The sequence below is a fragment of the Lagenorhynchus albirostris genome, chromosome 3, assembly GCF_949774975.1.
Source record: "Lagenorhynchus albirostris chromosome 3, mLagAlb1.1, whole genome shotgun sequence".
In the NCBI taxonomy this organism is placed as follows: Eukaryota; Metazoa; Chordata; class Mammalia; order Artiodactyla; family Delphinidae; genus Lagenorhynchus; species Lagenorhynchus albirostris.
In genome coordinates, this window is record NC_083097.1 from 126,467,099 (window position 1) to 126,492,704 (window position 25,606).

Genomic DNA, 25,606 nt, shown 5'->3' on the forward strand with positions numbered 1-25,606 from the left:
AATCTGTAGTCTCTGATTCTCAGTGTTCTTTCTAACCCTCCTTTCTCTCTCCAGCCTGTGATATATTGTGTTAAGGGGAGATGACAAGAGGAGGGAAAAACTCTGTTCCAATTCTACACCCTTCTGGACCTTCCTTAACAGGAACCTAGAGTTTTGCCAGGACAAGCCAGTTCTCACTGAAAACCTCACTCCTATTTCAAAGCAAGAAGCCATCCCCACTAGGGGCAGATTTGAGAATGGGCAGAGCTGGAGAAACCTGTTAAAGACAGTACAAAACCTTGCTGAGCAGCAGGGAAACTGAGGCCCAGAGAGAGGAGGGGAGGGGCTTCCCGTGGCGACCCACAGGTCTGTTCCGCCACCCTTTCCCACACAGCCTTCCTCCCCTGCTGCTCTTCTCTCCCCAGGACACCAGTGCCCTTTGGAGGAGCCCTGGTGGGGGAAACCATTCCGAGGGCAGGCACCCCCTTCGTCCCGGAGCTCACCAGTGGCTTGGAACTCCTCCGCCTCAGACCCAGCTTCAACAGGGTGGCCCAGGGCTGGGTCCGCAACCTCCCAGAGTCTGAGGAGCTGTAGCCCCAGCCGCTTCAATTCCCCCATCTCAGAGTTCGGGTAACACCTGGAGCCAAGACTCGTGGACAGCACTTCACAGTTTACGAAGGGCCATCACACACAAATGGCCTCAAAGGTCACGAAGTTCAGCAGTTCCCAAATGTGGTGTGCTTCAAAATTACCTGGAGGTGTTTTAATACAGACTTCTGGCCCGTCCCAAACCTGCAGCATCAGAATCTCCTGAGTGGAGGGTCTCTATAGTAACCAGTACTCCCAGCTGATTCCAGGAAAACTCGTCCCCGGTTTGTATCTTTAGGAATCCAAACCACCAATGACTTCACGTCCAAGCCTCCACTCTTTCCTGCTCCTGTAGTCTAGCTACGCTGCCCCAATGACAGGGAGCTCGCTAGCCGCCTATTTACCTGTGAATCACTCTGATAATTAGATTTTCCTTTTACTGAGACACAGATGGTCCTTATTTACGCTGTTAACATTTACTAAGCACCAACTGTGTGCTAGCCGCTGGGCCAGCTCCAGGGAGAGGGTGTGGTAAGCCCAGGCCCTAGCCTAGGGAGGAAAAGACAGTAGAGGAGACAGATTTGTAAAGCAGGAAGTCATCTTAATTTTCCCTAAAGCACGCTAGTTGACTACTGAGGAACAAAGTACCAGTGAAGCAGAGGAGGGGTTCTCTAACCCTGCGTGTGGGGTGGGATTCTGGGAAGCTTCCCAGAGGATTCAAGTGGGGCCGCAGAGGAGTGACAGTCCCTCAAGGGAAGGGGGTGTGATGGGGAGAGTGTGATGGGGAGAGTGTGATGGGGAGGGCATTCCTGGCAAGTGCACAGCAAGGGCAAAGGTACAGAATTGTCATGGGGGCAGGTGTTGTGGAGAAGGGAGATGGCAATGTCAGAGGAGTCAGTGACTCCTCAGGGGGCCAGAGTGGGGTGGGCTGCACTAAGGAGATGGGGAGGTTCTTAGGCTGGAGAGCAAGGGGTCTCGCTGGTGCAGCACAGACTGGAGAGGAGTACAGCTGGACGCCAGGATCCTTGAAGGAACAAGGCCTGGACTAGGGAGGCGGCCATGGGGTCAGAAAGAAGGGGCAGCGCTCGGCACCTCACAGGACAGGTGCAGAGTAGGGTGCTTACAAGGACGACCCCTTTCCAGCCCCTTCCACTCACCATTTAGAGCAGGCGCCAGGGTAGATCTTGTGCTAGTCTCCGCCAGGAGTTTTTCGGCCTGTATGCTGGCTCGTTAGGAAGAGAAGGGCAAGGAACGCCTCCCTGCAGGTGGTGGTGATGATGATGATTGTGGCTGCTTCTTATTGGGTGCCTCAGGGCTTGGGCCGGTAGTAGGTTCTCTCCATACCCCATTTCTAATTTTCAGTACAACCTTGAGACAAAGGTACGGTCCAGTCTTACGGATGTGGATATTCAGGCTCACAATGGGGAAGTGACTTGTCCAGGGACAAGTGGGGATCTGTCCGATTCCAGTGGATGTTTCTTCTCACCCCACTGGGCGGCCAAGCCCATTCACTCTGGAATCACCTAGTCATGGTGCCCTGCTTTAGAGTTTAGAGGTTAAGAGTACAGGCTGGGGCTCAGACTGGATGGGGTGGGTTCTAATGCCACCACTGGCTGTGTGAACTCAAGTCATTTCTCGCCTGTGGGCCTCTAATTCTCTACCTGTAAGATGAGGACGAGAGTAGAAGGCCCTGCATAGAGTTTTGTGGGCATAGTGATGGACACATACCTGATAAGCACTCAATCGTTATCAGATTCCATGCAGCTACTACTCTTGGCTGATAAGATGTTCCTGCAGTGAGTGCACCCTGAGAAGCAGGCTCGTGGAAATGTCACTGGGGGTCCGTAAAGCTGAAACCTGAAGGAAAGCCTCTGATCACCGTAGGGCTCTTTTGGACATGGCTCACCTCCTTCCCCGCTGCTTCCCTCTGTCTCCACCCTGACGCCCTCTCCTGGGGAGATGAGAAGGCTGGGAATCTAGCTGGTTCCCAGGTGCACGGGATAGTGGTTGCGTTTTCCTTTTGCTCTGGAGTTTCACTCTGCCCCACACAGTTTCAAGGGGCCAACAGCTGACTCAGATTTGCTTGCAGTTGATGTGTTGGCTTGAATTCGGGGGCTTCCATTTAAAGTCATGTTTCCAAGAGCTGAAAGCCAACCATTGAAGTGTCTGAAACAGAAGAGAGGATTTGGTCTGCCTTGGGTTGGCTCTGCTGTGCCCTGAGGGTAATGGCAGCCACCAGGGACAGAAGAGGAGAGACTGGTAGGGAGCCTGCTGCACCCCAAAGTAAATTCTCATTCCTTCCTTATTCTGATGTGACTTTTGCTGATGTTGTTTAAAAAAAAAAAGCCTACTGTAAAAATAAATAAATGAAGAAGTAAAATGTGAAGGTATCTGCCCACATAGCTCCTCCCATGCACATACATAGACTTTCCCACTCTCCTGCATTCTGCCCCGTTCCCATATACCAGAGGTAACCAGTGGTAATAGTTTGGTCACTCTAGAATTCTAGACTTATTTGAATAAATATTTACATGTATATAGATGCATAAATACAAAGATATATCTTTCTTTTAATGGGATCATACGGTATTTGTTGTTCTGTATTTTGCTTCTTCATTCAACAAGTAAAATTTCGATCCTGAAAAAGCAGGTCATTAACCTTTCATGTAATTTGGGGGCCTAGTAGGCCCTTCATATAAACTCTATGCTTTGGCCTGTTTTTGTTCTATACATGAATGAAATCAGACCGTGACATGGAAATGAAAAGGGCTGAGAATAGCCCAAACGTTGGGAAACCTGACAATAGACATGGCAGTTCACATCAGTGAATATCAATGAACTACAGTTACATACAACAATATGGATGCATCTCAGAAACAAAATGGTGAGCAAAGGAAGGCACATATACAAACATATGTTTACTAATGCAAGGAGGTGTTGAATATAAAAGTCAGGATGGTGGTACTTTGGAGGAAGAAAGGTTTGTGATTGTGAAGGGACATAATAAAATGCTTCTGGGGAAAGCTGGACTATTTCTAGATCTGTGTGATTGTTACACAGATATTCACTTTAAAATATTTAACTTAGTTGTGCTTCTGTGTTTATGCACTTTTTCTGTACATGAGTTACATTTTACCAAGACAATCCCTCCTTTTAAAAAAGTTAATGGGGGACTTCCCTGGTGGCACAGTGGTTAAGAATCCGCCTGCCAATGCAGGGGACACAGGTTCAATCCCTGGTCTGGGAAGACCCAACATGCCACAGAGCAACTAAGCCCGTGTGCCACAACTACTGAGACTGCACTCTAGAGCTTGCGAGCCACAACTGCTGAGCCCACGTGTCACAACTGCTGAGGCCCACGTGCTTGGAGCCTGTGCTCCGCAACAAGAGTAGCCACCGCAATGAGGAGCCTGTGCACTGTAATGAAGAGTAGCCCCCGCTTGCCGCAACTAGCCCCACACACAGAAACAGACCCAATGCAGCCAAAAATAAATAATAAATAAATTTATTTTTTAAAAAGTATACAAATAACAAATGCTGGAGAGGGTGTGGAGAAAAGGGAACCCTCCTACACTGTTGGTGGGAATATAAGTTGGTGCAGTCACTGTGGAGAACAGTAAGGAGGTTCCCCAGAAAACTAAAACTAGAGTTACTGTATGATCCAGCAATCCCACTCCTGAGCATATATCTGGCCAGAACTGTAATTCAAAAAGATACATGCACCCCAATGTTCATAGCAGCTCTATTCACAATAGCCAAGACGTGGGAACAACATAAATGCCCATTGACAGATGAATGGATAAAGAAGATGTGGTGCATATATACAATGGAATACTACTCAGCCATAAAAAAGTGAAATGCCATGTGCAGCAATATGGATGCAACTAGAGATTATCATACTAAGTGAAGTAAGTCAGAAAGAAAAATACTGTATGATATCACTTGTATGTGGAATCTAAAATATGACACAAATGAACTTATCTACAAAACAGAAACAGATTCACAGACGTAGAAAACACACTTGTAGTTACCAAGGTGGGGGCGGGGAGGGTTGGACTGGGAGTTTGGGGTTAGTGGATGTAAACTATTACATATAGAATGGATAAATAACAAGGTCCTACTGTATAGCACAGGGAACTATATTCAATATCCTGGGATAAACCATAATGGAAAAGAATATAAAAAAGAATGTATATATGTATATAACTGAGTCACTTTGCTGTACATCAGAAATTAACACATTATAAATCAACTATACTTGAATAAAAATAAATTTAAGAAATCACCATTACTCAGTACAAAAATGGGTTTCTGCTTTTTTTTTGTGATCAGATCTGACTACATCTTTTATGAGAGTAACACTAGCTGCTGTTACAGACAGATCCCCAAGTCTCAATGGCTTACTGTAACAAAAATTCCTCTTATCACAATGCTCTCCTTGAAGCAGTGATAAAGTAACCCAGGCTCCTTCCATTGTGTGACTCTGCCATCTTCCAGGGATCATCCTCCTGTGCATTCAGCCAGCAGATGGGGAAAGAGCTCATAGGACTGGGTGGGTGAGATGTTTTTTACCGAGGTCTGGGAATGGCAAAGTTTACTTTTTGCCAAGTGTACCCCTGGCTGTATGCCCTAGAGAAGGAAATGGAGTTTGGTAAGCACCTACGAGTTTTTGCCAAAATCTAATTGCTCATAATTCTGATTTCCATAAGAAAGACTAATCAAGCATCTATTCTATACTTCAATTTATGTTGGTTTATGCTTTAAAAACAAATACACATCCACAGCCAGGTAAGGGCACAAAATTTAGAATCTTTCGCAAAAAGGCAAGAATATGCAAATTGGATAGTCATATTTACATGTGTATATAACATGTATAGATATAACTGAATTTAGCAATTATTAAAACACTATGTTTCACATTATTCACAAATTGGCTAAAAACCTCTCACCTGCTCAAAAGTAAAAAACCCTACCCAAAAGGGTGTCAAAATACTTGGAAGTACCCCTACATTGCTTCACATCTGATATTACTAGAATTAAAATAAAAATTTCTAAGTGCTTCTAGATTAATTTTAGATCTTAAAAAAAGAAAGGCAAGATAAAGTCTTCTCGAAGAAAACAACAAAAATTCTCCAGAGAAGCTAAAATAGGGTAATAAGGGGTATATCCATTCTGTAAGTACGTATTTTAGATAAAAATGACATGGGAATTGGCTCCTGGAAAAATGCACTTGTAGATAAATTTTTCCTGTTTCCTTTTAAAATGACTTGTATAATACTAGGACAACTTTTTAAAGCTACCATGTATCAACAACCACATGACAGGTTCTGTGCTGTGCCTTCTGTGTATTCCTATTTCAAGCCCACAACTAACCTTTGACATAAGTACTAAAAAGGCCTGGTTCTTTCAGAATGGATAGAGATCAGAATCAAAACAGTCTAAAGCAAAAACATATTTATATATAACTTGTTTCTAACTCCCACTGACCTCAAGTTCAGTTACCAAGGATAAAGAAAACAGAAATAAACCTATGACAACATTTAGAAAACTGACCCGTTTTAATTTTTTAAAAACAAAACCACAACACAACATCAATTTTTTTTTTTGCCATCTACAATTCAGGTATATCCAAATATTCTAAGACCGGAGTCCCCTGCCCAGAAGCAGGGAATTAAAACGAGACGCTGAAGTCACACAAAGGTGAATGCTGAAGATCAAAGTTCCAGCTATAGGTCACAAGTCTTCCATTCAAACACACTCTAATTCTTTTCCTTTCACAGTTTGTTCAAGTGTTTTACTGGAAGTTCTTTAAAATAATTTCATCCTAGACACCAGGTTTCTTCAATGATACAAAACCCCATGACATTTGTGTTTCCATCCGATTGACAGGAATAAAAAGTAATTTTTATCTTTGTCTCTTTTTGGTAGCATAAAGAAGTAAAACTATCAGCCAGATTCCTTTAGTAATAAATGAGGAAAGGAGAGATGAGAAAAGACCTGGGCTGTGCTGGATGCTGGTTTCTACTTGTCTTTCTGAGTGTGACTTTAGAAGCGTTAAATCACACTCTTGCCACTACAATGATTAGTACTAGTAATCTTTTTTTAGATGATAAAAAGGAAAATATCCAATGGACATAAAAATGGTCAAAGTTGTTTGTTTTTTTACTGCAGGTCAACGTTTTCCCCCCAGAAAAGATACAAAATGAACATTTAATTGGGATGGTAACTCCGCTGGACATTCCAATTTACCCAGTTGCTTGTTCCCCACACAGATAAGGGGAAGAGGCATTAAACTTTATTAGTAATGTTATAGTAGTAACCAGATATGTTAATGGCAGCTTATTTCAGGTCCATCAATCCTTTGAGCACATGTAGGAAAGCATGGCTGTTGTTCTCCAACTGCCCACATCTGAATACATTCCGCTATCATGGAAACTACAAAGGAAGGAAAAATATATTTATTCCAAGATTCATTTACTGGGATTTTTAAGCGCCCTCTCTTCTGTAGAGCCCCAGAGTGGTGATAATGTGCTAGGGGCTGCTGTGTTTCCCGGCATGAGCTCCCATCCTCTGAGGGTCCTGAGAAGGATAGTGGATTGGTCCTGGAGCCCTCATGAAAGGAGGGGGTGGTCCCATTGGGTGGAACATGTGTGGCCCAAAACCTACAGATAGGAGAGAAAAATCTGTTAGGCTTGCAGTTCTCTTGACAACCTTTCAAACCCTGAATTTTCTAAGGTCAATACCACCTACACATAAATCAAATTGACACGGGGCTTCAGAAAATGTCAGTTCACAAGACTTGCTTAGGAATGTCTACCTGCATGACTTCCTTGGTTTTAGAAACCTTCCCCCTCAAGATGGCTTAAAAAAAAAAAAACTCCACATGTCTCAGGTATTGCTAGTATGTCATCTGAGCCTCTGCTATCTATCAAACATGCCAAGCCTATCAGACAGGATTTGATCAGAATTGGGGAGGTGAGGGAGAAATCAGGCTGATGGCAACACCCTGTCATCATTAACCTCAATGCTTTATACTCGAGTGAAGGGTGTTCAGAAACCAGAACTTTCTCCAGAGTATGGGAACTCTGCCCAGGAGAACCTGCTGCTTGTGATTTACTCACACTGCTCATACTGGCATTGACAGTGCTATAAAGAGCAGTGCTATACAAAGTGCAAGTCCCTGAACTGTTTATTACTTGTCACGAACAAGATAAAGAGCTTGAGCCAAAATGTAACTTCATTACATGACCAAGCACACTGTTTAGTTCATCTGACAATTTTTTGGTAACACGACTTTCTTGACGAATTTACATTTTGGTGCAAACTCCTTACCTTGTTGCAGGCAGGTAGTAAAGGCTTTGCAAGCTAAAACACACCCACAGCCTACAGGACTTCGCCAGGGTTTCCCGATTTCCTCAGAAGGAAGCTGGTTACCTGGGGGTGGGGGCGGGGCAATACCAGGCGGGGGTGGCAGGGCGATGTTCACCACGGCTGGAGGACCGCTGGGGGGTAGGTTGAAGTAGTTGGCTGAGGCCTCTTCTTCTGCGGCAGGAGGAGGAGGAAGAGCTAAAGAAGAGAAACAGCTGGTTAGAGCAGAGGACAACCGTGCAACAGCGCTTCCACTGCCTTGAAATCCTGGGAGGTCCTGCTGGGAGAACACAGCTGCTGGGAGCCAGAGACCTGGGTCTCTTCTAACATCCGTGGGACACGAGGGCAGTGTGAGCAACTGAAGTTAGCAAGCTACCAGGTAGGCAGAAAGTCTGCACTCACCTCCTGGTAGCCCTGGAACGGGCTCTAGCTTGATTCCAGAGTCTGTGGTTCCGTCCTTCTCCTTTTCTTTTCCTCTGGCTGCTTGGGACCTGGGAGACACAGACCCTTACGCCATCAGCACATGGTCCCACCTTCTCTCACACCTCTGCTTCTCATGTTTCCTAGACAAACGGATTTCCTTCACTCCTTGCCTCCTTTTCGGCACACATTCTTTTCCCATAAATGCCATTGTGCACAGTGGATAAGAGCAAAGGTTTTGAAGCCAGAAAGACTTGGGTTCAAAATTCACTAGAACTGCTGTAGGGGATGGAGGAGGCAACACCCATGTGTTGAGCCCAGTGCTCAGAAAGCCCTCCGTGAGGACTGCTGCTGCTGCTGCTGCTGCTGCTGTGAAAGGTCTCCCTGGCTCCAAGCCAGAAACACGTTCCACCTTTGAATGTCCAGGGCATTTTACTTGTGTCTCTCTTATGCAATCACCACTTTCAAACTTATGTTAGCTATTCTTCTTCACTAGATAGTTGGCCTACAGAGGACAGAATCTAGGTTCTAATTCCTGTGTAAACTCTCAGGCCACATTTCATGCCCTGGCATTAGCCTTGGCCTGTAATAGCTGGTCAAAAAACACATGAACCTTCAAAGGATCAGATCACCAAAACCCTGAATAAATTTCCAAAGTAGCATCTTCCTAATAACCAAAGGAATGGAGTGCCAGACAGAATGAAAAATTCTTTTTAAAGGTCCTATTGATTTAAGCCTATTCACCGAAAGCTTACTAGTCCCCAGATAATGAAAAGGTTCTTGAAAACCTCAATAATGCTATTTTAATACAGTCTAATGCTCACCTTCCCCATTTCACGTTGAGCCTGCGTCCATTGACGATCAACTTGTTAAAGGACTTCTCAGCAGCCACTTCTGCAGCCTGCCTTGTGGCAAACTGGATGAAAGCACACTGCTGTCTCTGCACAACAGTGATTGTCCGGATCTCTCCAAACTGGTAGAAGTGATTTCTGAAGGGATACAGGTAGAGAAAAATGAGTTAATAACACAGACATTCCCAGGAAGTTGAATATGGATTATTAACTCTTTTTTTTTTTTTTTTTTTTGCGGTACGCGGGCCTCTCACTGTTGTGGCCTCTCCCGTTGCGGAGCACAGGCTCCGGACGCGCAGGCTCAGCGGCCACGGCTCACGGGCCCAGCAGCTCCGCGGCATGTGGGATCTTCCCAGAACCGGGTCACGAACCCATGTCCCCTACATCGGCAAGCGGACTCTCAACCACTGCGCCACCGGGGAAGCCCTGGATTACTAACTCTTTAACTGATTCACCACAAGGCAGGTGGCCCCATGGTGATCTGCCTAATTACCCGCAGGTGGTTCCCCCATACCTTAAACCCTATTGTGGGTGCTGAGTATTGAGGAAGGGAAAGAAAAATAATGAGTAAATAAAGGCTATCAAACATCTCAGGGTTCTTCCCATGGAGGAAAAGGGGCTCCAGAAGGCTCCCTAAAGACCTTAAACCCTAGATAAGGGGTTGGCAAACTACAGCCCCCATGGCTGATGAGCCAAGAACGTTTTTAAAAAAATTCTTTTTTAAGGTTGTAAAAAAGAAGAAGAGAAAGAGCAGGTGGGAGAAAGTCTGCCACCCTCTGGGGACACTCTAGCTCACTTAGGGTTTAATGCAGACAAGCTACCAAGGGCAGGTTATACACCTCTAAGAGTTTCTTCTCCCCTCTATCTCTTTGCAAGAGGCAATTTCCATCAGTATCTGCCCAGATGTTTCATCTAGCCATGCAAAATACAAGCCAAGAATAACACAAATTTACCAAATACCAATCTCTTTAAAAAGCCAACAAGTTAAACCATAAGGTTTTATAATTGCAAAGCTCTCCCTCCCCTACAAAATTAATCATACTTGGATATGTGCCATCTTTAGAAATTCTAATGGCTATTAGGCCAAACAGAAGCTCATGTAATTAATACCCTACACAAGCATGGAATAAGCACTGTTGAGGAACATTACGTGGCATCACAAAGGACAACTTTATAAAAATTCCAGTCAGCATGACACTAACTCTAGAGCAACTAAAGAAAAATGTACCTTATACAGAATTATCATGTTTTTGCCAAAAAAAAAAAAAAAAAAAATTCTAGGGCAGGTGAAGGCAAAAACAACTCATAAAATTATATTCACAAACCTTAGATCTGTCTCAGTAATGGTATCGCCCAGACCACCAACATACAGTGTGGTGATAGTCTTGTCCTCTGGTGGGTCCAGACGAGGCATTGTTGATGCCCGCTTTAAAAGTTTATCTGCCACAGGGTCATTGATTCCATAATATCGGTCTTTAATGTTTTGATCAGCAAGGGGGTCATCTGGATCTGTTGGCTTCTCATGTCTATGGTTCAGGAAAGAACAATGCATAAAGGTGAAACAAGGGAAAAAATTTTACAGATACCACCCAACAGGAGCTACAAAAGTCCCCTTTTGATCTAGAAACCATGGCCATACCAAAACATAACTATTAAAACAGAGCTAATATCAAGGGATTTACTGTATCACACAAGGACTCGCTAGCCTCCGAAAAGCCACTTAAACGGCCACAGCGTGGCAGAGTTTCCTTATAAAGAAATGTTTTTGACACAATCCACTCCAAAACAAAAGGTAACAAAAACATGATTACCCTCCTCTAGGTCAAGGGTTCTTAATGTGTCTGAGGTCTTGCATTCCACTCAGAGTCTTATTAAATCTATGGACCCAACCCCAGAAAAAAACATAGCTAGCTTTTTGTTGGGTGTAGGCTTCACCAACCCCAAAGTAAGAACTCCTAATCCAGATGCCTGGCAGTCTTGAGTCAAACACACTTACACATTCTTTACAAGTCTGGTCTTAATCTGATTTCAACTATACACTGAGATTCAAGCCAATCATACCCTGATGGCAAAGACTTACATCTTAGGCAGAAACTTCTGAGGTCAACATTGATATTTTATGGCAGAGCAATTTAGTTTCCCAAGGCTTGGTTGTAAGTAAAAGTTCCATTATAAGTAAAAACAATTTGATCAAGCTCTAGTCCTAAGATATAAGACATATGACACTAGTTCTATAAACTTCTACATTTTAAAGCAGAAATAGTTTAAGCTAGCACCTCCCCCTTCTTAGATGACTAATCATCTGAAAGCAAAAACTGAAAAAGCAGTTCAGCTCTTGCCTGTATGGACACTCCTCTCCTCTCTTACATTCTCCTTTCACCCAGAAGGAGCAAATGTGGGGCCGATTTCTTTTGTAGTAGGGCGTGGTCCGGGCCAGTTTGAGCAGCATGTCACTGGTGGATGTGGCCTTCCCCAACATGCCAACTGGCCGTGTTCCATCAGAGTTAGAAATCTATAAAGGAATGACACATTCAAAAGATAAATTACACAGGTTGTATCAATCCCCCAGGATTCTTTCATTAAATATAAAACTACATCAAGCAAGTGGCAACATACTTCTCGCTCCATATTCTGTGTATAGTATTCTTTGTTGACATCGGACTTTGGCATGTCATCCTTAAAAGACAATCCTGCATCACGAACCTGGATGGGCAAGCCTAGAACAAAGGAAAGGAGGAAAAAACTCAAAATACATTTTAAACCATATCCAAACTGAATATGTAGACAGAATACATCATTTTCTCCACTTTCTTATTTGGTACCAGAGGCTTTATTTATTTATTTATTTTGTGGTACGCGGGCCTGTCACTGTTGTGGCCTCTCCCGTTGCGGAGCACAGGCTCCGGACGCGCAGGCTCAGCGGCCATGGCTCACGGGCCCAGCCGCTCCACAGCACGTGGGATCCTCCCGGACCGGGGCACGAACCCGTGTCCCCTGCATCGGCAGGCGGACTCTCAACCACTGTGCCACCAGGGAAGCCCCAGAGGCTTTATTTTAATTCAAAATCTTTAGCACCATCAGGCCAATACTACTACAGAGCATTCTAAGAAATTATCCAAATTCCTGAGTTTTCATGAAATTTCACGAAATTTATGTTTTAGAAAATCTTTTAGATGAACAAACTTTTACTATAGTTAGTTAGATTTGACCTGCAATTAATAATGCATCTAGCTTTTAATATGCCATAATTTATTTAAAATAAATATAAAAAAATGAATTATTTTTAGGCTTGTCCTACACATCCTCTGGATAATCAGTCATGTAAGGGTCATTATATTCCAGAATCAGAACACCCCCTTAACAAACATACAGATAATATTAAACAATATGTGACCAGGACTCTGATTAGCAGAGTCAACTTTCTGAACTTAACATAGATAAACTTGTATTTTCCTTTTCCCTTTTATTTTACTGTATAGTAGAAACTTTTGTTGAAAGAATATTTTTCGCATAAATAAAAAGTCATCTGCAGTTAAAAAAATCACTCCCAAAAGCAGTTACTCTGAAACAGTAGCAATATAGTGTATCAGTCCTAACAATATATTTGATACAAAAATCTAGAGCACAATTAGCCAGAACTTTGTCAGGGATTGTGGGAAAAAAAGCTCTGGATTTAGAAAGAAGCCAAAGGCAAAGAAATTACCTATCATAGCAACAATGCCTTTAACTTACCTTGGCTACAAAGGTATACAGAAGGGAGGTTTCGGCCAGTGCTGATCAATTACCAACTTTTCTTTAAGTCCCTACTGTTGTTCAGAATGCTAGAATAAATTAGTATGGTTCTTTTCTTCTTGGGAAAAGCAGAGCACAGCAGACACTCCAAAGTGGGTGAGAACCAGAGGACGGGTGAGAAGTGGGAGACAAGAAAACTGGTTTGTCGTGTAGAGTAGTTGCACACTTTCAGACCTATGGGACAGGGCAAACATACCATACTCTAGGTCCAAGAGGCAGGTCTGACAGACATTCTTCAATTTACTGCAGGTCTGGCAAACTTCAGTCTTCTTGAAACGCATGCGGACCCCGGGGCACCAACGAAACACTGTGAACGGCCTGGCACAGATCTGGAACACAAAATAAAGCCACAGAGTATTAATGGTCCTGATCTGGACAATCAATCCAGGAGATTTAATAAAAGGATCCCTGAATCTAGGGTGTAGAAGAGATCTTAGCAATCATCTAGTCTAAACACCATATGATGTTTCAATCCTTTACAACACCCTTCCTCAGTAGTTAAAAAATTCACATAGTACAGAAATAAAATACTCAAAAATCAAAGTCCTCCCCATCCTAGAGGTCACCACCATTATTGATATAACCCTTAATCTTTTACGGGGTGAGTAGGGAGTGTCATATACTCCTCTGAGAATCTTACGATGGCTATGACCTTCCTCCTCAGCTAAAATGCTCATGTGCGTAATCAAACAATACTTGGTATATACAATCTCAGGGGGTTCAAAGCCCAACCACAGACACCAAGTTAAGAATCCTTACATTAAAGGGCTCATTTTCTTACCCCTACACTAAATAGTTAACAGCCAATGAGTATGTAAATGATACATGAATGTCTGTGTAGCGCTCACTTTTATAAAGGACTTCATACCTCAACAAGTGGAAGAGAAACGGAATATAAAATTAAATCATTACTCTTTAAATATACTTACTTTGCATTCCTTCCCGTACTTTTCTTTGGTCTGAAATAGAAATAATAGAAAAGAATGAGTTATGGAAAGAAGAAAACCTAATGCCTGCTCCTTCTCTAGACAGGACCTAAGAAATTTATCTGGAAATCCCTGGCATCTTGAAGAGAGGAGGAAAAAAATCCACCCTTTTGGGGAGGGACGGGGGGTAAGGGAGGGCTGGGGATATAATCTAGTCACCTACAAGTTATAACCTCTTAAGAATCTTACAGATCTAACACCAGGTAAGTATGTACCTTTCCACAACCGCAACTCTTAGATTCATTTCTGGCTCCGCAGTTCCCTCCCAAGAACAATTTCCTAATGGTTTCCACAGTCCCTAAATGGAGGATGCAGCCATGGCCAGCCCATTTTACAAAGTTTAGTCAGAGTTAACTACTACAGACTCATCCTGTGCTGGTCCCCTGCATATAGTCAACCAATACCTCCAAGACTGATCACAACACAGCCCTAATCTAAGTATTAAATGTTAACTGCTGCTAATTTTACCCTTATTTGTAAGGATAGAGGGTACCTTATACTAAATAGATTACAAGGTGCAGAGGCCAAAAGGCACTTGATTAGGAGTCAGGAAACCTAGATTTTTAGTCCTGGGTCTGCTCCTAATTTGCTGAGGTACCCGGAGTCAGAATATCTGAACTTAGATCCCAGCTCCACACCTTACTTGCTATATTGAAAAGACATAAACTCCCTTTGCCTCTGGTTAACAGACCTATCTCCTAGGTAAATGCTCAACGAATATTAGCTATTATTATGACTCTTATATCACAGGACTGTTGCTGAGCTCCAAAGTGAGAGAACAAGCATGACAGTCCTTTGCAAATTCGTCGTACTCTTAGGGTTAGTAAAGGGGCATTATTACTTCTCAGCTAAGACAAACACATCACCGACAGTGTGCAAGTACCACAACACTGACAGAACACAGACAGTAAGTCCCGTTTCACACACGATCACTCACCATTCGGATATATGGGTTTTCTCCAAGACACGTCTGGCACAGAATAGGGAAGTCCTGGTGAAAATGGGAAATCTGGTCGAACGCCAGGCTCCGAAGACCCTGCCATCTCGGCCACAGTGATGGGGCGGGGGGAGGGGACGAGGAGCGAGGTTGGGGAACAGGGCAGGAACCCAAGGTCCAGCACTGGCCGGGTCGCGGACGGGGTGCTGTCTGCACTTCCGGCAGACGGCGGGAGAAAAGACCCGCTCGAAAAGAGTGGAGGGAGTAGGGATGGAAAGGGGGCTGCTGCCGGACCCTGACTAAGCCCTCTCCCTCCAAGCCCGCAGGAGGGCCGCCCTTCAGCTTTCAGCCGTGGCAAAGTTAGGCCGCGGTGCTGGCTTCTCCCCGGAATTCCCTCGGCTGCGCCGCAGCCATGTCCCTGCCCGCCCGCTGGAAGCCTGGCTTCGCTGCCTCTTTCCGTCCTCCATCGGCAGGCATACTCACCGCATCCTCCCAGTTCTGCCTGTTGTAGGTGTTGGAACCCAGAGAGGTCGCCATCTTGAGAGCGTCCGGAGGTAGCCGCAGCTTCCGAGTTGGGAGAGAAGACCGCCACAATCCCGTCAAGCCCCGAAGCTGCCTGCCGGCCGTCGACGTCTTATTTACGCGTCTTGTGCGCCCTTGAGCGGGGGACGGGCCTTGTGCGTCATGACGTCGCCCGCTCAGAATTTCTTCGCTTGATAGTTGGCTTCCTGGTGCTTCTTCAGAGTGGTGACAGCAAGGGATGAAGAGTCACAAGTACAATCGGTTTATTTTAATATTTGGGTGAAAGAATAAAGGAACAAGTAATGAATGAGGAGTTGGGATTAAAACAGCGTTGGTCCCCACTGAGCGCTTATTATGCCAAACGGTGGGGTAACGTCTTGCCGTTACCGTGTCTTACTTAATTCCCACAATGAGCCCTCTCTCTGTAGGGTTGCCAGATTTAGCAAGGAAACCCCAGAACGTCTACTTAAATTTGAATTTCAGATAAACAGCGAACCCTATTTTAGTTCCAAATATGTTCCAAACATGCTTACACTAAATAATGACTCGTTTTTCTGAAAGTGAAATTTATCAGGATGTGTTGTACTTTATCTGGCAACCATTACCCTCTAGGCAAGTATTATTGTACCTCTTTTATAGAAGGAAACTGAGGTTTAGAGAGATTAAGTAACTTGCTTCTGGTCGTGTAGCTAGAAAATGGTGAAGCTACAAATCCAAAGACAATAGTGCTGTTTCCAACTTCTGAAATGAAAAGGGTCCTGTGGATCAACACATGTATTATTACATCGTTTTTGGAACAACTCATAACCACACTGCCGATATTTTATGAATTTCAAGCGTCCTGGTATCACTTTCATGGTTTTTGACATATCCTATCATCAAATACTTTTATTTATGCCACCTTATGTCTTAAAAATGAGGTTTAAAGCATAATTTGTGTAGAGTAAAATTTTACCCTTTTTACTTGAACATTTATGAATTTTTGCATATAGTCATACAAATATAGAATAGTTCTATCATCTATCATCCCCAAAAGTTCCCTTGTGCTGAGTGAATCCACTTCTCCCCATGCTTGGTCCACGGCAACCACTGATCTGTGTTCTGCCCCTATAGTTTTGCCATTTCCAGAATATCATAAATGGAATCCTGTATTGCCTTTTGGGTCTGATTTCTTTCTCTTCGCATATTGTATTTGAAATTCATCCATATTGTTACATGTATCAGTAATTTGTTCCTTTTTATTGCTGAGAATTTCATTGTATGGATGCACCTGGGGTTAAACACACACCGCCCCCCCAACACACACACTTGCCAGTTGATGAACATTTGCGTTGTTCCAGATTTGAATGAATATAAATAAAGGCATAAGCTCATGCAGCTCAATATCAAAAAGACAAACAACCCAATCCAAAAATGGGCAGAAGACCTAAATAGACGTTTCTCCAAAGAAGACATACAGATGGCCAAGAAGCACATGAAAGGATGCTCAACATCACTAATCATTAGAGAAATGCAAATCAAAACTACAATGAGGTATCATCTCACACCAGTCAGAATGGACATCAAAAAATCTGCAAACAATAAATGCTGGAGAGGGCGTGGAGAAAAGGGAACCCTCTTGCACTGCTGGTGGGAATGTAAATTGGTACAGCCAACTATGGAGAACAGTATGGAGGTTCCTCAAAAAACTAAGAATAGGGCTTCCCTGGTGGCGCAGTGGTTGAGAGTCCGCCTGCCGATGCAGGGGACACGGGTTCGTGCCCCGGTCTGGGAAGATCCCACATGCCGCGGAGCGGCTGGGCGCGTGAGCCATGGCCGCTGAGCCTGCGCGTCCGGAGCCTGTGCTCCGCAACGGGAGAGGCCACAACAGTGACAGGCCCGCGTACCGCAAAAAAAAAAAAAAAAAAAAAAAAAAAAAACACCTAAAAATAGAACTACCATAGGACCCAGCAATCCTACTACTGGGCATATACCTTGAGAAAACCATAATTCAAAAAGAATCATGTACCACAATGTTCATTGCAGCTCTATTTGCAATAGCCAGGACATGGAAGCAACCTAAGTGTCCGTCGACAGATGAATGGATAAAGAAGATATGGCACATGTATACAATGGAATATTACTCAGCCATAAAAAGAAACGAAATTGAGTTATTTGTAGTGAGGTGGATAGACCTAGAGTCTGTCATACAGAGTGAAGTAAGTCAGAAAGAGAAAAAGAAATACCGTATGCTAACACATATACATGGAATCTAAAAAAAAAAAAAAAAGGTTCTGAAGAACCTAAGGGCAGGACAGGAATAAAGACACAGACGTAGAGAATGGACTTGAGGACACGGGGAGGGGGAAGGGTAAGCTGGGACGAAGTGAGAGAGTGGCACGGACATATACACACTACCAAATGTAAAATAGCTAGTGGGAAGCAGCCGCATAGCACAGGGAGATCATCATCAGCTCGGTGCTTTCTGACCACTTAGATGGGTGGGATAGGGAGGGTGGGAGGGAGACACAGAGGGAGGAGATATGGGGGTATATGTATATGTATAGCTGATTCACTTTGTTATAAAGCAGAAACTAACACCATTGTAAAGTAAGTATACTCCAATAAAGATGTTAAAAAAAATAAAAACAAAACCCAAAAATAAATAAATAAAGGCATTATAAACATTCACATACAGGTGGTTGTACAGACATAGGTTTTCATTTTGCATGTGTAAATACCTAGGAGTGGGATTACTTGATCATGTTTTTTTCCTGTATAAGAAAGTGCTTGCGATTATCTGAGCTTCATGCATCTGTGATTTGTTGTCCTTCATTGTATTTTGAAAATTCTTAACTGTCATCTCTTTAAATATTCTGCCCAGTTTCTTCTCCATCTGGGACTCCAATTACACGTTAGACTATTTGATATCATCCCATAGACCTTGAATATGCTGTTGTTTTCTTTTTGAGAGTTTCAGTTTGGATAATTTCTATTGATCCATTTCCAAGTTTCCTGATTATTTCCTCAGGTATGACAAGGTGTTCTGATGAGCCCAGAGAAAATATTCTTAATCTCTGATCCTGTGGTTTTCATTTCAATCTGTCCCTTTCTTATAGTTTCTACCTCTCTGCTGAAATCTGTCATGCATATTATCCCTATTTTCAACTAGATCTTCGACATGTTAATCAGAGTTTAAGTCCCTGACCAATAATTCCAACATCTGGGTCATACCTGTATAGGGTCTCATTGATTGTCTATCACAAATGGGTTGACTTTTCTTGCTTCTTTGTGTATCTCAAAATTTTTATTGAATGCCAATCATTACTTACGTAACAGTAGAGACTGAAGTCAATATTATTAATGCTTGGAAATAGGCAAGGCTCTTCTGTCAGGCCGTTCGTGTGGGGTTTGGTCATCCTGGCCAGAAATTGAGCTAGGTTTGGGTTTTGTTGTTGCGATGGTTGCCTTCAGTGTTTGAAACCACAGGTTTCATATCCACTAATTTTGTGCTTTGGAGCTGAAGAATTTTTCTCAAGTGTTCATCCTTAGCTTTCAGCTGTCCTGCATACCTGCACCATATGGTTAAGTCTCTATGCCTTTGCCCATGCCCCCAGCAGCTGCTTGCTACGTTGGGAGTCAAGGAGGACTCAGGGATTCTTTGTTCTAATTACGCCTCAGTCTTTTTTTTTTTAATTTTTAAAAAATTAATTATTTTTGGCTGCGTTGGGTCTTCATTGCTGCACGTGGGCTTTCTCTAGTTGTGGCGAGCGGGGGCTACTCTTTGTTGTGGTGCGCAGGCTTCTCATTGCGGTGGCTCCTCTTTGTTGCGGAGCACGGGCTCTAGGCACAAGGGCTTCAGTTGTGGCATGCAGGCTCAGTAGTTGTGGCTCACGGGCTCAGTAGTTGTGGCTCGCAGGCTCAGTAGTTGTGGTGCACGGGCTTAGTTGCTTTGTATCACACGGGATCTTCCTGAACCAGGGCTCAAACCCGTGTCCCCTGCATTGGCAGGCGGACTCTCAACCACCGCACCACCAGGGAAGTACAGCAGGCAGATTCTTACCCACTGCGTCACCAGGGAAGTCCCAAAGCCTGTCTTTAGTAGGTCCTTCGTGCCCAGGCCTTGGGAATGGGTCTTTTCTCAGCATTCTTGCCCCTTCTCTCTGTGGCAGCCAAACCCTGATTTGTATCTGTGGTTGGTTGGTCTTGAAGGGGGAGTGTTTCTTGCCCTTCTTGCATTGGCAAGAGGCCTTTAATGGTATTGGTATAAAATCCTGGGGGGGCTCAGGACTGAATCCTGCCCCTCCCAAGTGTAGAGGTTTTTTCTTACCTTGTCCCAGCACCAACGGGTCTTTACCTGTGTTCCAGGGAGAGAGGGTTTTCTGCTCCTCCCCCAGTGGCTTAGGCCTTTTTGCTCCTAATGAGGGAAGGGCCTAGCCAGGGGGAGGCAAGGTTTCATGCCTTTCCTACTCCTCCTTCCTTTGCATGCCTCCAAACCAAGGTAGGCTCTGTAGAGCTCCAGCACCCCACTCCCCCCAGGTTTTTCTCATGAACACCCGGTAGTTTTGTAAAGAGCTTGTCAGTGCATGCAAGGTCCCCTAGTATCTCAGGCTCCCAGGGGTTTTATACTGTCATGTTAGCCCCAGTTTGGCCTTTAGCAATTCTTTTAGTTGATTTCCTCTTACCTGCTTATATGTTGGTCAACACTTCTTCCTCCCATGCTCTGCTACAGGTGAGCCAGTCTACATCCCACCTCTCCTTGGAGGGGTCTGTCCTTCCTTGAAATTCAGGCTAGTTGACTGCCCTGCCACATCAGCTATCTGATATAGATCCAATAAAATTTATGATTTTGTCATCTATCCACTTTGAGTCAGGGTGACACTCTTTCCACACATCTACATCATAGGCACAAGTGGAACTCCTAAGTCTCCTCATGTTACTTAAATATATTTTAAGAGGAACATTTTTTATCACTTCTGTAAATGGAAAATTAGTATCACTTGTGTAGATGTAGCCTTAAGAACAAGTACAATGAAAATGAAACAATATTTTTTAGTAAGTAAGCCTCTGTTGTCTGCCAAAGGCTCTGAGACAGAAGCCTATGTTTAAAAGAAAAAAAAAGTGCTACATAAGAGAACTGATACTTTATCCTTATTTGACAGAAGGATGGGGAGAGGGGAGCAGGGCATGAGAATGATACAACTTTCTCACTATTTGATTCCATATCATTTAATGTTACTTTCACTTAACACTTAAAGTCATTGTCTTGTGTAGGTGGTTTGTATTGTGAAATATATTCCACTATTGATGTCCCTGACCACCAGAAAATGGGGATAAATAAAGCTAACTACAGTTGACCCTTGAACAACACAGGTTTGAACTGCGTGGGTCCACTTACACACACTTTTCTCCCCCACTAAATACATACAATACTACATGATCTGCACGTGGCTGAATGCATGGATGCAGAACCCTGGATACAGAGGGCCAACTGTAAAATTATACACAGGTTTTTGACTGCCCCAGTGTCAGTGTCCCTAACCCCTGCATTGTTCAAGGATCAACTATATTGCAACTGAGCAAGTGACTTGGCTCTGAGTTTCTGAGTTTATTCCAGGCTACCCTTTGACTGGAATATAGGAGAAAGAGATGACAAAGGGGCCTGGATTTGGCTCTGCAAGGGTGTGCATTACAGCAAAGGAACTATACACATACAAAACCCAATACTAGGCAGAGGTAAATGCCCTGGAGAGGTTAAGTACTACAGATTAAGACCACATCTAGATGGGAGTAGGATACCTAGGGAGTATCCTAGGTTGAGCTAACACTGGAACAAGAGAGCTCAAGGGAAGTTAAGATATTTGGCTTATGACAAAAAGAGGCATATATATATGTATTTTTAAAAAAGATAAAAGACCAACAGCTACGTGAACAAGGAAAAGGACGATGGTATTACTTTATTTAACAAATATTGGTTGTCTGCTACTTGCCAGGCATTGCTCTACACTCTGCAGATACATCAATTTTTTAAAAAAGACAAAAATCCCTGTACTATGGAGCTTATGTTCTCGTATGATGAAACAAAAAATAAAGTATATAGTGCTGGATGGTAATCAGTGCTATGAGGAAAAAAAGCAGCAAAGAAGGGGGATACGTGTTTAGGGAAGGGCAGTTTACATTATCACATAGGGAGGTCAGGGAAAGCCTAAGAAGGAAGCATTTAAGCACAGACCTGACTGGCAGGGGTCTGAGTTGTACAGATATCTGGGAGAAGAGTTTTCCAGGCAGAGGTAACAGCCAGTGCAAAGAACCTGAGAGGGCGCAACCTGGGGTGACTCAGGAATAGCAGAGACTTGTGTGGCTAGGGTGTAGAGAGCAAGGGAAGTAGTTGATGAATCTACAGTAAGAGGAGGGAAAAAGTTGAGTACAGATGAAAAGTGGACGAGTGGCTACCTGAGAGGGCTGGGCCACTCTGTACACTTAAAAGGATATCTTTGGGAGCAATGACCCAGGATAAAAGCTGGTAGAGTCCTAACAACGTAACATTTACACATTGGTTCTGATAATACGTTCATAAGGAGCTCAAGCAACATCTATCTATATAATATGACAGTGAACTACCTTGAGGTTTTACCTTAGTTCATTTAGACAAATGGAAGAAGGGAGCACGCCCCACTGACTCGCGTGCTAACCCTAACTCCACCCCTGGCATGCTACTCCAATCAGTCTTCATGAAACCAAACAAAAGACACTTTTCAAGCTTTTTCTGCTTTATTTCACCACACGAAGTTAAGCAATCAGGCAAAACAGTAACCTGTCATTCATAAAGACCAAGGAGTGCCTCTCATTCCCAAAAGGGACCAAAAAGGATGTTTCTTTACAAATATGCATTACATTTAGCTCATTAAACAGTCTGAACAAAAGAAAACTCTGGTGGGCTAATCAAATCACAAATTCAAATTAACTTAGCTTCAAGTTTCCAAAACTGTAGTTTCTAGTGCTAATGACATCTAATTTGCCTGCAGTGGTGCACACTGACTATACTTTAAAAATCTTGCACCTAATCGAATATAAAAAAGGAACAAATAAAATTCCAAATTCACCAGCTGCAGGTATTGAACCATTTCTACTAACACACAGATACTGAACCATTTCTACTAACACACGAAGTACCAGCTTGCACTGAAAACGATCTTGAGGAACCATTAAATCAATGGCTCTGTTATTCTGCAAGTTAATTTGGCTTCTGAGGAAAAAATTCTATGATCAATAGTGTTTTTGTGTTTCTGTGTCACATGGGGGTGATGAGACCCATTACTTCAACATTATTATTTCTGGGAACAAACACCAGCTATATGCCTTCAACACGTAACTGTGTGCAGTCGATGCAAACGTGTAAACATAGGAAGCTATCCTCTACCTTGAGGCTTATCTCCTCCACTGGCAAATATGGAGCACTCACGTCACAGGAGGCTGTAGTGAAATAAAAATTAATTTGACACTTCGTGGGGTCACAAAAAGTTAAGCTATTTCTATAGTCTGCAGATTTGTCATTATACAACACCCTGCCCCAACTCCTAACAGGCTAAGCCTTATTACTGTCATAATATTGGAGACATGAGTGTTTTTGTTCTCATACTGCAGCATATATATTGCTCTGTGGAATACTGTTTCATAATATTGGCTTGATCTTAAGAGTACTATTTAGTGTCTTTCAGAGGCTTCCTAAATATTTTTATCTTCCAAGGGGAACTGAAAAGTAACTATGTCCTGTCTGTACTCCAGATTACTATATATACCTTTAATTTTTTAAAAAAACTAAAGGCTTGAACTTAAAAACAAAACCAGAATAAACAGGAAATTTCTCTTTCCCCAACGGTCTGTTGGCTCCTTGCTAACAATACATTTACAGAAAATGTGGTGCAGGTGGTGGTGTACTTTGTCAAGTCTCAGTTGAGAAGACATCACAGAAATTAAGGTTAGCAACCCAACTCCAGGATACCAAGTGAAAACAGCATGTGTGCTGTTAGGCAAGTACTCTTTATGATTTATGGTCAAAATGCTCTTATTTGACAAACCGTATGATAAAAGTCTTAAATGCAGGAAGGGAGAAGTTTCTTTTTCTGAATATCCAGTTTTGGATTCAAGAGATTACAAAGGTTAACTTCCCCTTCAAATCAATGGAAAGAACATTAGTTCAGATCATGATAAACATCTAACATTTAAAATGTTTTCTGAATTCCAGAAGTGAGCTTGTCCACCAAGTTTTCTTTGGGTTCTTTCCAGGTCCCCAGTACTCAGAACAACTTACTGAGTTAAAGAGGCCGAGCCGAAGAGAAGCGTAGGGAGTAAGACATAAAGACAGGCTCGCTGCGGCAGCATCAGTCCCTGGATATTGTGGCAACAGTTAAAATGAACAGAATTTGCCACCCCCTTGACATGACACGTAATTGCTTGCTTCTCAAATTCTTCCTAGAAGAAAAAGTTCTGTATTCTACTGGGAAAAAATTTTTAAGAACAATTAATAAATAAGTATCTTATATTCACTTAAAAGAGGGCAAATTAAGGTGCCTTAACTATTTCACAGGTTTTTCCAATCATCACAAAACTAAAGACAACATGACGATTCTATTATCCTGTCAAATGGATGGGAGCCAAGATGGCAAGTGAAGGGATACGTTTAGAGTGCTAGATTATATCTAGTGGAATGCAAAAAGCAGCTGGTATACTGAGACCAATGCTGGGTCATTAATAGCGGGCCTACCTTTCAGTTATTTTAAGTTTCATCTGTGAGACTCTGATCCTTTATGAGATCAGATCGGGAGATAGTATGGTCAGTTTCTCAAGTGGTCAATCGAATGCCACTCCAAGGAATAGCCACCCCCTTTCTTGGGATGGAACTATGCTGTTGTTAGTCAACGTGCAGGGTTCAGTGAGGGAGACACAGACTTACGGGTATTAACAGAAGAGAGGGCCAGAGGAACAGCAGTCACCCAGTGTTCCTAATGCCTTGCCTATGCCCCCAACCTCCTAGGAACAGGATTCAGTAGTGCATGGGTACATCATTATAAACAAGGCCTAACGAAGCAGCGGCTTCCACATTTTAACGCGGGTTTGTGATGATACTGTCCTTTGGGATCTGCCCGCCACTGGAACACTTTAAGGAAGAAGCGGGCCCAAGCTGAGTTCCACATGCTGGGTGAGCCAGATGACCTCTGTACCCTGGTCAGCTTCTTCGATGGGGCGGATGGGGGTGGCCAGGTTTTTAAAATCGTGCTTCATCTTAAAGCACACGGTCACTTCGCCCTCCTCACGCTGTGGGGTCACTTTGATGAAAATACCCACTTTGTTGGCCTTTCTGAAGGCTATAATGCTATGGAAGGAAATAAGCACAGTATTAGGCAGGTCGCAAGTCAGCCAAGCCTGTTAGACTCACAGTCATTTTATGCCCCACAGGAAATCTCTGTTGACAAGATATGACCACCATCCTGTTTGTCAACAATGAAGAGTTTCTTCAGCAAAATGCTGACCTCCTTATTTTTTAAATATTACAAATATAGTCATAAAAATTTTAAATGGGGAAAAGTAAGTCTTTCCTCTTATTTTCCTCTTCAGTACAGAGAACAACTGTAAACGGTTTGGCTCTTAACCTACCAAATATTTTTCTGTGCACTTACACTTTTCTACCTTTTTAACCAACACAAAAGGGACACTATTCTGTAACATGCTTTTTTTCACTGTTTATCACAAACACCTGTCCATATTGGTATATCTAGGTCTTCTCCATTCTACTTAATGGGTGCATAGCGACCATAATTAGTATACACTGATTTCCTCTGTTACAAACATCCCTTCACATTAACCTTTATATACATATGGTATTATTTCTATAGGATATAGACGGATGCTAACTCGGAGCTTTAAAGGAGTTTCTGGAATACCATAAATCAGTGTGTTTTGTAAATAGAGTCTGTAAATTAGGAATTTTTAGAATAGAAAAAAATCTCTTTAGTTGAAGTTTCCATTTCAGTTTTCTGATATGCACTTGAAGTTTCTGTTTAAATAACTTAGCTTCAAAAAGTCAAAAGGCAATGAAATAAACAGAACTTGATCTACTATCCAGATGATACTCAATTACTTTAAGAAAAGTTACTCAAATCAAATATTTACATATTATCCAGTAT

The 25,606-nt window shown here is 42.9% G+C and overlaps 3 protein-coding genes across 8 annotated transcripts in view; 1 reads left to right on the forward strand and 2 right to left on the reverse strand.

Annotated features, from left to right (window-relative positions):
* MYOZ3 (myozenin 3) overlaps nt 1–13,875 on the forward strand; it is a 26,942-nt gene extending 13,067 nt beyond the window's left edge. For 2 of the 3 annotated variants that reach the window (XM_060144031.1, XM_060144033.1), the window contains one exon: nt 405–4,871. In XM_060144031.1, coding sequence (XP_060000014.1) covers nt 405–573 — 169 coding nt within the window. In that variant the 3' untranslated portion in view covers nt 574–4,871. Of the gene's footprint in view, nt 1–404; nt 4,872–13,247 lie in introns of those variants that run through there. The other variant, XM_060144034.1, reaches the window with a different exon arrangement.
* On the reverse strand, nt 6,107–15,611 carry RBM22 (RNA binding motif protein 22). 3 transcript variants are annotated; one of them, XM_060144028.1, is made up of 11 exons: nt 15,405–15,603; nt 14,922–14,975; nt 13,928–13,957; nt 13,195–13,327; nt 11,823–11,923; nt 11,546–11,718; nt 10,532–10,732; nt 9,180–9,344; nt 8,338–8,426; nt 8,002–8,133; nt 6,959–7,229 (listed from the first exon to the last, which is right to left on the reverse strand). In XM_060144028.1, the coding sequence occupies exons 1-11, from the start codon at nt 15,456–15,458 to the stop codon at nt 7,099–7,101; spliced, it is 1,263 nt and encodes a 420-aa protein (XP_060000011.1). In that variant the 5' UTR covers nt 15,459–15,603; the 3' UTR covers nt 6,959–7,098. The 3 variants fall into 3 exon arrangements, with proteins under 3 accessions (XP_060000010.1, XP_060000012.1, XP_060000011.1); XM_060144027.1 differs by lacking the exon at nt 8,338–8,426 and having other exon boundaries at nt 6,107–7,229; nt 15,405–15,611; XM_060144029.1 differs by lacking the exons at nt 8,338–8,426; nt 13,195–13,327; nt 13,928–13,957; nt 14,922–14,975; nt 15,405–15,603 and adding an exon at nt 12,939–13,172 and having other exon boundaries at nt 6,107–7,229.
* Nucleotides 15,612–22,174: 6,563 nt separating this feature from the next.
* The window catches only part of DCTN4 (dynactin subunit 4), a 32,934-nt gene continuing 29,502 nt past the window's right edge, over nt 22,175–25,606 (reverse strand). For both annotated transcript variants that reach the window (XM_060144039.1, XM_060144040.1), the window contains exon 13: nt 22,175–24,795. In XM_060144039.1, coding sequence (XP_060000022.1) covers nt 24,582–24,795 — 214 coding nt within the window. In that variant the 3' untranslated portion in view covers nt 22,175–24,581. The remainder of the gene's footprint in view (nt 24,796–25,606) is intronic.

Bases quoted from the DNA above. Each gene is read 5' to 3' on its own strand.
- RBM22 (XM_060144027.1), bottom strand. From the start codon at position 15,458: ATGGCGACCTCTCTGGGTTCCAACACCTACAACAGGCAGAACTGGGAG. The intron at 11,924-13,194 runs GTATGTTTGCCC...CCTTTGTTCTAG, and splicing joins CCTCTTGGACCTAGAGTATG to GCTTGCCCATCCAGGTTCGT. The intron at 9,345-10,531 runs GTTTGTGAATAT...GTATCCCTTCAG, and splicing joins ATTACTGAGACAGATCTAAG to AAATCACTTCTACCAGTTTG.